Source organism: Lissotriton helveticus, chromosome 6 (genome assembly GCF_964261635.1).
Source record: "Lissotriton helveticus chromosome 6, aLisHel1.1, whole genome shotgun sequence".
Taxonomy (NCBI): Eukaryota; Metazoa; Chordata; class Amphibia; order Caudata; family Salamandridae; genus Lissotriton; species Lissotriton helveticus.
This window is the reverse complement of record NC_136067.1, coordinates 1,917,639,380-1,917,651,485: the sequence shown is the minus strand read 5'-3', so window position 1 is coordinate 1,917,651,485 and position 12,106 is coordinate 1,917,639,380. Positions and strand designations below refer to the sequence as shown.

Here is a 12,106-nt window from a genome sequence, read left to right as displayed (position 1 = left end):
ACATATTGTTTGGGGTCAAGGGCAACAATTTTTCATGTGTATTTTGTTCTTGGGACAAGTAGGCCCAACCCCCTGCAGCACAAACCCTTTGCTGCCAGTTTGCAGTGCCACATTATAGATTAGAGAAGAGCACTGTCTGCAGTTAAGGTAATATTTTTGTCCACATGTTAATGCTGTTCAAAAAGTCTTTATTATTAGGGTGAGCGCGCTAAGTAAATGTTGAAAGCTCTGACTGCCCTACTGACAGTGGTTCAAGTATAAAAATGTATACACACGTTTTCAAAGCTTAGCAATATGAGGCTATATATATAATTGTCCGTGCATGCTCTCTGATTTGATGCACAAATTTGCAGAAGCTTGAAAGCAAGATTGATGATTCTTTGCTTTCAAAATAAAATGTTCTTAAAAAAATGAAAGCAGGAAAAAAAAACATTTGGCTAAACTACTGTAACATTTCAGGTACCATTTCTTCAGCATCATTTAGTAACGTGTTGATGCATGCTGGTATTTCCAAAAATATTCATAATGAAAAATCAGTGTAAACAGTTTCAATAAGATTATGGGGAACAAAAATAAACAAGCATTGGCAAAGCCAGTAGGTCTGAAATTGGTGGTCAGCTATTTAGTTTTGTCAATGTGTGAATTGTTTTGGCATGGTTTTTGTAAAACCTTATTGGTGTGTGAGCTGCTGGGCCCTCACCATTATAACAAACATTGGCAAAAGCAAAAATGTTTTTGGTCTCAAAAAGCACACACTGAACGTGACGGGCTGCTCCAGACATCGACGACACTCTACTCCCCCGCTGGTAGACCAGAATCCCCGGCATGCAGGAGACAGGGAGAAGACATCGCTGAGACACGGCTTGAGATTAAACTAGTGAGGACACCCCCCCTGACATCAGACCACTTCTGCAACGATCGGCAGGTGCATATGGGAGAACCATGGCAGGCAAGGGACAGAGGGGCAACGCGTCGCAGTCTAAGCTAGACAAGTTTGCCTTTTACAGACAGGCCCATTCCCATTCGGAACCTAGGACACCCACAGGGAAGACGACGGAGGGCGATGGCACCAAAAAAGCGACGCTTGAGGACGTCATGAAGGCGTTGGCGCAGGTACAGGCTACAGTGGGGTCTACAGCCACAGAAGTCTCCCTGCTGCGGGCAGACTTTCAAAAGATGGGCGAAAGAGTAAAGCAGGTTGAAGTGGTCGCCAAATCCCGAGTGGAGGACGTCTCAGAGCTACAAATAGCGATGGAACGTGTGACGGCAGAGAACAGAACACTAAAAGAGAAGCTGGATGATCAGGAAGGGCGCTCCAGACGGAACAACGTGAGAATTATTGGGGTTCCAGAGTCGGAAGGCACTGGAGCCATGGACTTGTATGTAGAGGAACTGATCAAGCAGCAGCTCCAACCGAAGGGACTATCGCAATTCTTCTCCGTAGAACGAGCACACAGTAAACCAAAGCCTGGAGCCCCGCCAAGGCCAGGACTGGTGAGACTATTTAACTTTCGGGACCACGACGCGATCCTACAGGCGGCTAGAGTGGCCATGCCAATACAGATTCAAAACTCTACACTTGCATTCTTCCCAGACTATACGGCCGAAGTATCTCGCCGGAGGAAGACCTTCCTTGAAATCAAAAAGGAGTTAGGAGCCAAGGAATTACCGTACTCAATGCTGTTTCCAGCGCGACTTAGAGTGGTAGCGGACAGTAAGGTTTGGTTCTTTGACACACCAGAGTCGGCCCGTGACTGGCTGGAAGGATGGAGACATGTCGGATTGCCCCGCCGTTCTCAGAGGTCTAATCAGAATCAGCGTGGAGGCAGTCAGCCGAGATCACAGGCTTCAGGCAGCGATGGCTCGACACGGTCACCTACACTGGAACACCTTAACGATGAAAACGGAGTGGAATAGTGAAGTCCCGGCACAATGTGAACTGAACATTAATATGACTTTCTCGGAGGGACCAGGCTTGGACACTGACCCGGGTGAAACTGGAGAGGGCAGGGGAAGCGCCTGCTCCGGCAATCACTTCACCCCAGCAAGCAAGTAACTGTTCATGGGCTGGGTTAAGCACTCTGCTGAGTTGGGGGGCGGGCAGTTTCAGGTCCGTTAAGCAGGGGAGCAGGGAGGAGGGGGGTATGGGGGGCTTGTTCAGTTGTTATGTGCGGCATGCAAGTTTACAATGAGCACACGGTTCATTACACCAGGGAAGGGGAAGCGGGGGGAATGTTTAGTTTTTTGACTCAAGGCGACATCACACGACATACTGTTACCATAGCTAGGGATTACAGACATGAGAAGGCACACCGTGCATGTTTGACTACACCACACGCTTGCTACTCACACCAGGCTCGACACACCACACCGCATAGTACAGGGGTACCTTGGCCCCGTGTAGGCCCGTCCGCGTCCCGAAAGGTTAAGCTACACAAGGTTCTGCATGGCAACTCAACAGCAGGCTGACACCCTAGAAGTGGGACATCAAGTAACTCCGGTAACTCCACTGCGGATCATGTCCTGGAATGTCAGGGAATTGGGTGACAAGATTAAGCGGGGACTAGTTATGCAGGGTATCAAGAGAGTGAGTCCGACACTGGTTCTTCTCCAGGAAACACACCTGACGGGTACTGCTAGACAGGCCTTGTATAGGCGGGGATACCAGATGATAGCACACTCGGAGTTCACCTCTGGGTCGCGTGGGGCAGGCATATTACTGCGAAAATCCTCACAGTTCGTTACTCAGACCACCAAAGTGGATGACCAGGGCCGCTTCGCGGCAGTACATGGGCAGTGGGAGGGCAGGCCGTTGAATGTGGTTTCGGTGTATGTTCCACCGGCGTTACATTCGGTAGCTTTGCCCGACCTGGGGAAGTTCTTACTGGAGCTCCCGGAGGGCGATTTGATTGTGGGAGGGGATTTTAATGCAGTGACACATAATACACTGGATAGATTCCCGACTCGTACACAGACGCCTGGTCCTTCCCGATTCGGTGACTTCTTGGAAGCACAGGGACTGCTTGATATTTGGCGGCACATGCACCCAGATGAGCGGCAGTACACCTACTACTCCGCTACACATAATAGCCTATCCAGAATAGATTATTTTTTCACACTGGGCACTGGCCTCCTCACGATCGATGAGGTACAGATTAGACCAAGAGGTATCTCAGACCACTCACCATTGACGTTAACTTTGTCCAGTCAGGAAAAGACTTGTAGAAGAATATACCTGATATATCCAGGGTATCTCAAGGTACCGTCCGTTGGTAAAGAATTGAAAAAGGCAACCCGAAACTACTTTGCGGAAAACCTGAACTCGGTTGAATCCCCCTCGGTCATGTGGGAAGCCTACAAGACAGTCCTGAGAGGGCAGGCCATTTCGGCCATAGCAGGCTACAAACGCGCTCAGAGGAGGGACTTAGTGGAGCTCGAGCTGGAACTTAGTAGAGCAAACGCGGCGCATATGGCGGCCCCATCGGACGACACATTGCACACCCTTCAGTTGCGCCAGCGGCTCCACGACGACCACTTGAGATGCCAGACCGTGGCGGAGGTCGCGGCGACCGCCTATAGGGTATACGACATCGGAGAGAAGGCAAGTAAACTTCTGGCCTGGCTGGACAAGAAGAAGGGGGTAACAGGACTATACTGCAGGTAGCTGATGCGAATGGGACAATGCACACACGTTCTGAGGAAATCGTAGACACACTGGCCGATCATTTCCAGAGGGTATACGCCACAGCTGTATAGGTAACAGAGGGAATGGCAATGGAAGCTCTCCGTGATGTACAGACACCGACCCTGTCGACGGACGCAACAGAAGAACTCGACTCTGACTTGACAACGGAAGAGATTGAGTTGGCCATTGACACGTTGAGGTCGGGTAAGGCTCTCGGACCAAACGGGATACCAATCGAATGGTATAAGATAATGTCAGAATCACTGAGTGAGCCCTTACTGGCGATGTATGAGGAGAGTCGGGAGGGAGGAATCCTGCCCCTCGATCAACGGGTGGCAACTATTGTAGCGATCCCGAAGCCAGGTAAATCACCTAGTGACTGCACGTCCTATCGACCGATCTCGCTTCTTAACGCAGAGGCTAAAATACTAGCGAAAGTCTTGGCGACTAGGCTGATGCCCTACCTGGGGCAACTGATCCATCCAGACCAGTCTGGCTTTATGCCGCATAGAAGCACTGCGCTCAACCTCCGTAGAGTACATGGAGCGCTGGCTCGAGCACCATTGCTGACGGAGCCGGCGGTTATACTGTCCTTAGATGCCAAAATGGCATTCGACATGGTGGAGTGGCAGTACTTGTTTGCAGTCCTGGCCCACATGGGGTTTGGCCATAAGTTCATCTCCTGGGTGCGGCTTCTATACGCCGACCCCGTGGCACGTGTAGTGGCGAACGGGCATATCTCCCGTGAAATACCACTGGCAAGGGGGACTAGACAGGGATGCCCACTCTCGCCTCTATTATTCGCGTTGGTTCTGGAGCCGCTGGCGGTTACCATCAGGAAGACCCCGCTGCTGAAGGGGATCTACTGGAACGACAATTGGGAGGACAGAGTCTCCCTGTATGCAGATGACATGCTGCTTTACCTGACAGACCCGGAGAGAAGTGTCCCTAGCCTATTGGAGATTTGCGACACTCATGGACGAGCATCTGGCTACACTATAAACTGGGCGAAGTCGGTCATTTACGAACTAAAAGGCCCTTCTCCGACTCTCCCTGACGCTTGCCCCTTGACAGTGGCGACCACCTCCTTCAAATACCTAGGGATCTAGGTCACCCGAGACGCTACTGAATTCATCGGAAACAACCTGCAACCTCCGCTCACTCGGCTGAGGAGCGATGTAAGGCACTGGAAGGCCCTTCCACTGACGATGCTGGGCAGGGCGGCATTATTTAAAATGATGGCGCTGCCGCGTTTCCAGTATGTGCTCGAAAACACACCGACCCTGATACCTCCAAGCTATTTCCAAAAAGTGACGTCTGTGATGACAGGCCTGTTATGGGGTGATGGCCCAGCTCGCATTGCGCACTTAAAACTTAATAGAAGCTGGTACGATGGTGGGATCGCCCTGCCAAATATGCAGTTGTATTATTGGGCAGCACAGCTCAAAATTATTAATCAGTGGCTGCACGCGCCACAGAATGACCCGGCTTACCTCGCAGACAGGGCACAATTGGGCACACACAGTTTGCTGGCACCGCTGTACCACACAGGAACTGCGGTAAAATTAAAGGGTCCCACCAAACACACGGTAACGTTGTGGCATAGAGCACAGGCGAGACTGAAATGGGCGGGAATCATCACGAAGTTGACACCGCTATGGGACACAAAGGCTCTGGGACAACTACGACACACTAAAGGGTTCACCCAGTGGGATAATATAGGGATCTCCACAGTAGGGGACATGTGGTCAAGAGAAGGGGTGGTCCCGTTTTCACATCTTCAGCAACACTACGACCTAGGTCCTACAGAAACATACAGATATGTCCAAATAAGGCACGCCCTGATGGCAGCTATTCCAGCAGGATCCACGATCCCGGAATCCTCGCCGCTTGAGGATCGCCTGATTACTGACTTTATGCAGGAGGGCGCTACCTCCCTTACATATCGTAAGCTGCTGAATAGCCTGCCAGACCCACTAGAAAAGTTGAGGGAAAAATGGGTTGCGGAGATAGGAGATATGGATGAAACGAACTGGAATGCAGCCATGGCGTCCCCACGCGAGGCAGGCATCTCGGCTAGGTTCCGTCTGGTGCAGCTAAAAATTTTACATAGGGTATACTATACCAGGACTACACTACACAGACTGCACAGGGCAGCACACCCACACTGTCTCAGGGGCTGCGGAGCAGAAGGTACCTTCATTCATACAATCTGGGAATGCCCGGCCCTTGTGGGCTACTGGCAGCAAGTGATGCGCACCATCTCGCAAACACTAGAAAGCTCCCTGGCGCCTGACCCCCGTGTGCGCCTGATGAATGTGTAGGGCCCTAATGATCTAACGCATCACGGTAGGCTGTGGGTTACGGTGGGTATTATGACAGCGAAACGAGACATAGCACAGAGGTGGGGGGCAGCGGAATTACCAACCTTGTCGCAATGGTGTAGGAATATGGACGCCCTTATGGTAACAGAGCGGACGGTTTATAAAATGAGAGCCAATCCTCGTAAATGGAATACAGTTTGGCAGCCTTGGAACACCTACAGGGGGGGACATATGTGAACCTTTAGAGGAGAACGACATTGATAGCTCAGAGGACGAGATGGACGAAAATTAACTGCTTGGGGTCACTGGCCAATGGTAGGGCGGGTGGGGTGTGGAAGTCCGGGATGCATAATAATTTAACAGCGTACGGCCGATTGGGGGTGGGGGCGGAGGGGATAACGATCTAAGATAATGTAAATGTCGCAGGGAAAGATAAACTGCTGTTAACAGGAAATGTCGTTTATTTCACTATTGAGTCATAAGTTAAAGTTATGTTACTATAAAACACAAAAGCAGGATGACATTCATTTTGAAAGATAAAAGTGACTTCCAGTTGGTCATATATACTGTTAATTGTGCTGCCGGTCCGCTGGATGTCGGCTGAATAGCTGTGTATTTTTTCTATTCATCAGGGTGGGTGATGGTGTTAGCCGGCCCCAGGGTTGTAGGCGCATTACTGTACTTTACTGGAATTGACAATAAAGTCTTGCGTTTATAAACAAAAAAAACACCAAAAAAAAGCACACACTGCCACAGTGGTTACTGGCACTGAACAAAACTACTTTGTTTGCTGATATGCTCCTTGTGAAAGAGCAGAATGCTGTCACTCACAGTGAAGCCAGCTGATGGAGAGAGAGACAGAGAGACAGATTTTTAATAAACGCAAAAGGTCATGTTCAACGCCAGACCAAATTAGGGACCCAATTATTAAAGAAAGTCTCAAAAGTGCACCCATGGTATATGTCCTTTCTTTAACACCTTGCCTGCTAAGGCAATTCCCGCTGGGTGCTGATAATCATGTATTCCCATTGTTCATGACAAGGTCAACTCGTCATAAGCACAGCCCCAGTAAACTGCATGACGAGCTGACCTTGTCATTAGCATGGAAGTGGTTAAGGGCAGCTATTTGGCTTTCGTGAATTCACAATAATTTATAGAAGTAGGTCAAGACATAGTACTCCTAGAAAATATTTGTGAACTGCATTTTAGCATGAGCAAATGTGCATGTGTAGATTTGTTCATGCAAAGATCTGAGTGTTTGCAAGTTCACTTTCCTTCCAACCACTTTTTCCCAACTCTGGGAGAAGGTTAATGTCTGCCATTGTCAGGAGTAAATTTACAACATTTCTCAGTATGGGAAAATATTAGAGAAAAGTTGTTGAAAACACTTAAAGCATGCAAGTTAGTAGGTTTGCACAGACTCAAAAGGGCATTCTAACCCTGGAACTATTGCTTACAACTACCTTTAGCCCCAGTATAGATCTGCAGAAACGTGGCAACATAAAAGGATTTCAAGTATTCAACCACTACTATGGTATGACCTCTGGCATAATCAGAGAGGCTATATCAGAGCTCTTATATCATGAGATTGCTGCCATAACTTGTCGCCGCACTACATGGCACCAAAGGGACAAGTGGATTTTGTTACAGGACAAGTAGATTTATCAAGCAACCTGCCCAATGGACAAGTAGATATTTCATTACATTCCACACACCTGATTAACACACACCAAACGATCTCCACGAACTCACCATCCTATACAGACAAAGCCAACATAATATTATAATACAAAGATCATTGTGCAGCGACCATTTACAAATTATATAGTATCAACACCAATTACCATACTGGTCTTCAACCATCAAGGTCAGTCACATATCATCTATTATAAGTCTACACAGCCACCAGCACATACACACACACATCCTCCACTGAGACAGCCACATACACATGTTCATACCATCGCACCTAACATACAATCAAGCACACACCATAAAATGCTCAAACACCAATCAACATAGAACCGTTACAGACAAACACAAACCCACCATTTACCAGTGTTCTATATTATTAGTCCACTATCTTAATAAAACCATCGAACTACATTAAAAAAAGTTTCCAAACATGCAATGGCTCTCTTTTCAGGGGTAGCCGTCTTTAAGCCACTATACGATATCAGTTACTAACATATTCTATATCAGTTACTAACATATTCTATGAAGGCACTTCTTGATTATATATGTTCATGAAAATAACAAAAATAAGTTATATTACCTCCTTTTTGGTACGCTCGGTCCTGCGTAATTCTTGCCTTAAGGTTTCCACCTTTTGCACTGCAGCTTCCATCTCCTCCTCCTTGTCCCGGAGCTGGCGGACAAACTTCTGCTTTTGAGAGCGCAAGTCCGTTAGCCGTTCATTCATCTCAGAGAACTCTTGCATGGCCAACTTGCGCTGACTGTGCGCATCTTTCAGTTCTTTTGTTTGAGATTTTAATCGCTCATTAGACTCAAGAAATTCCTGAATGTGAAAAAGTACATTACGACATCAACGGACAATAATACAGAAAACTGTGATATTTCTCCAGAACAGGTTAAAATTCCTGACAGAAACAACTGCTTTAAAATGCTCTCGAGATAAAATAAACTACAAGTTACAACAGCTAAAATCTCCAAAGTAAAAATAATTATACAGCAATTGGTAACACTACGTGTCATAAGGAAATCTTTTGGAGAAAAAAAACCCAGCACCTGAAAATGTTACTCCAAACGTTGAACCTCTACATATTTGTGTTGCAATTAAGCTTTTTATTTTCATTTAACTGTATTTCACTGGGATTCTGAAATACAGCAATGTCAGAAAACCTATTGGAGAACACTCACTAAACAGAAACTAAATAAATCCCTCTCCCTACACTGTCCCAACTCACCAAGGACTCAACAATGTAATTCCTGAAGAAAACCTGTGCATTCACTGTTCTCCTGTAGCCTAGGAGGATAGGGGAGTTGAGAATAAACCGATGTGCTAAGCTTATAAAAATAATACAATCCATTCTATAAAGCAAAATAAGCAAAGACGAACCTTAAAAAAAGAAAAAAAAATAACAATTGTCTGTCTTTGTGTAGAGACTTCTTTCAAATTTTAACTAATGGCAACCTTGTGCTACTATAAGGTGGGGCTAGCAACTGTACCAAAACAGTTGCAAATATTTTTTATCAGGAGACGCACAGCGTTTCCACTTATCATATCCTAGATCTGTCCAATTTATTGGAACCTCTTCGCCCAATTACAAAAACAGCTGTTCAAAAATAATAAAACAGCTATGTGGAAAACTTTGTATTGGTAATTAAATAAATACTGTGAATTTGGACTACCGGAGATATCAAGGGTGACTAAACTGTCTTTAACCATAGAGTACATGTTACATTTTTCATTTACAAGATGTGGGGACAGGATACAAAGTTCAGAACAGACAAGGTATGGAAACAGCAAAAGTCAATCTACATGTAAATCAAAAAATGTATGCAAGACTAACAGATCAAACAAAATTTACTCTCAAGTTTATATTTTGAGGACTGAGAGAGATGTTGCCACGAAGCCCTATAAACGCCATTTACTCTGATGGGTTGGCATAAATACCCCCAAGGCATGTAACATTTATTTATTTGTAAAGATCAGCAGTAACCCAAGAGTATCATGGAGTTAGAACCAACAGAAGAAAGACAACAATGCTTGGATAAGCTTTAGGAGGGAGAAGATCTAGGTGAAAAAGTGGGTTTTAAGCTTTTTTCTGAAAGGTTGCAAAATAGGAGGTCTGGTGGCAATCAAGTGGGACATCATTGCACAATGGGGCCCAGGACCCCAAATTATCTGCCCCTCTATCCTTTGCTGTAATGGGCCATCTGACATGTATGTGTTATATGGTCAGAAGAAACAAATTTAAGTTGAGTGCAATAGAAAGCATTTTGTACCAGGCAAAGCGTCTTAATTTGAATCTGACATTGGACTGCTAGCCAATGGGTTCAATTGGTGGAGGCCAAAGCATAAACACATTGCTATGTTCGAAATACTTTGTAACATGTAGATCTAAGAAGCCAGGAGACCAAGGTATAAGGCATTACAGTGGTTAAGGAGAGTCAATATGAGGACAAAGTGCCTGTTTGACAAAGGGGAGAAATGGGAGAATTTTCCTTAAAATGTTTAAAGTTTAAAGTCAGTAAAAAGAAGGTACAGCACTTTCAAATCTGATACTGGAAGGACAAATCCTTCTCAACCATGCCCCAAGGTGCATAAGTAGTTTATCTGGGGAGGGGGCAATGTCCAGGGGGGATGGCCAAGTTGTGCTGCACCAGCATGTCGATTCACTTCCAATAAACAAGATTTCCATTTGTTCTCATTAATTTTATGAAAATTGTCAGACATCTATGCATGTACTGTAACAAGACAGTCTCTAGAGACTGTGACCTAAGAGGCGAAAAGTTGGGTGTAATGGGTGTAAGATAAAACCTGGAGTCTGATCTACATAATGAGCTCCCACAGGGGCTGTAGATAAATGGTGACAGAGTAAATCTCTGGGGTACCCCAAAACAGACCTGTCTTTCCTTGGGACAGAATGGAAACAGCAATCTCACTTGAGAGAGCTCCTTTAAAACATTTTAACTCGCCTAAGGCATTGTTTGCAAGATTGAAAGTCACCGAGAGATCCAGAATCATCTTTGTTCAGCTCTTAGCCCTTGTCAAGGCCTACATAGAGGGGAGTGATAACTCCCTTCTTACAGAGATACTGTTAACAATTGAAGGAATTGTTAATAGCATCTCAACGGAGACAGGCCAAAGGTAGCTTCAACCCTACAAGGATAGAAACCTGGACCAGGTTGTATGGGCATACGATTTAAGCCTACTATTGACCCCAAACACTCCTTCTGATGGAACAGCAGGGAGAGTGGTAATGTTCTCGGATTCCACTTGGAATGCTTAAAGAGTGATGGGGAATCCTTGGCCTATTAAAGGTTTACTTCACTGTAGATGTCACTGATGTTTTGACAAAAAAAGAAGCCCGATCTTCACAGAGGGAGGCAGCACTGAATGCAGGAGAAGCCCTTAGTTGCTTTGAACAGAGATAAGTGAGCTTGTCTGAAGAAACAAACTGCAAGAGGATGAAGTCAGATTTAGCCACATGCAGATAAGCCTTTTAGTGTTTGAGCTGGGATCTCAATGAACACAGCAGCTCTGGAGAGTATTTTTGTTGAAAATTGGGCCAAACACTAGCTATAAGGAAAAGGATGTGCATAAATATCCTATGGCAATCAACCTGAAGAATCACAAGGTCTTAAAGCCAAATCAATGAAATCAATAATAACACCAATGTAGCTCTACATAGACTTCAGACCAAACCTCTAGAGCTTCTAAACACCGTCATAAAACATGTTACCATTATACAATTGACCAACCCCTGAAGGCTAGAAGGCGGAGTTGAGCAGCATTCAAAATCATGACCTTCAGATATTAGGAGATGCATGCATTAAAGGTTAAACTCACTGAGACATTGTGACAGGATTAAAAGAAAACTGCCCTGTCCTCAATTGATGGCAGAAAACAAGAAGTATAAGGGTGGTAGGTTAAACAAGAGTTGCCACCTCTGGCCTCAGAAATTAATACAGTTAACAATTCAGCGAGAAGGTAGTTGAGAACATCTAGGACCTGAGAATTAAACATTTTATTGACATTGCATGTGATACTGAATTGGGTATTTTAAAAGATGCCCATTCAGTTTCAGCCAGTGTCCAATATAGACTGTTATTTTGTACCAGGACAGTGTGCGGTCGAGATCTCATCTGTACAGTGAATACTCATCTGCAAAGGGTAGCTGAAGTTCCAGTATAATTCACTCACACCTAAACAAACTCAACCATGACACCTCTTGCGTAGTTCTTTGTTAACTAATGGCTTGTTTAGCATATTATTAATTCACATGTTTCTGTTACTATGCTCTCCTCTCAACACATACCGAGCCAAGGTAAATATTAGATTTGTGATTCATGTTTCAATCGTGGGTCTAACATTAAAGCAAGACACTTTGAGAATGATTTTATACAGTCT

The 12,106-nt window shown here is 45.5% G+C and overlaps 1 protein-coding gene across 2 annotated transcripts in view; it reads right to left on the bottom strand.

The window, feature by feature from the left end:
- The window catches only part of CDC42BPA (CDC42 binding protein kinase alpha), a 1,077,984-nt gene that overhangs the window by 401,900 nt on the left and 663,978 nt on the right, over positions 1-12,106 (bottom strand). For both annotated transcript variants that reach the window (XM_078649868.1, XM_078649869.1), the window contains exon 13: positions 8,285-8,527. In XM_078649868.1, coding sequence (XP_078505994.1) covers positions 8,285-8,527 — 243 coding nt within the window. The remainder of the gene's footprint in view (positions 1-8,284; positions 8,528-12,106) is intronic.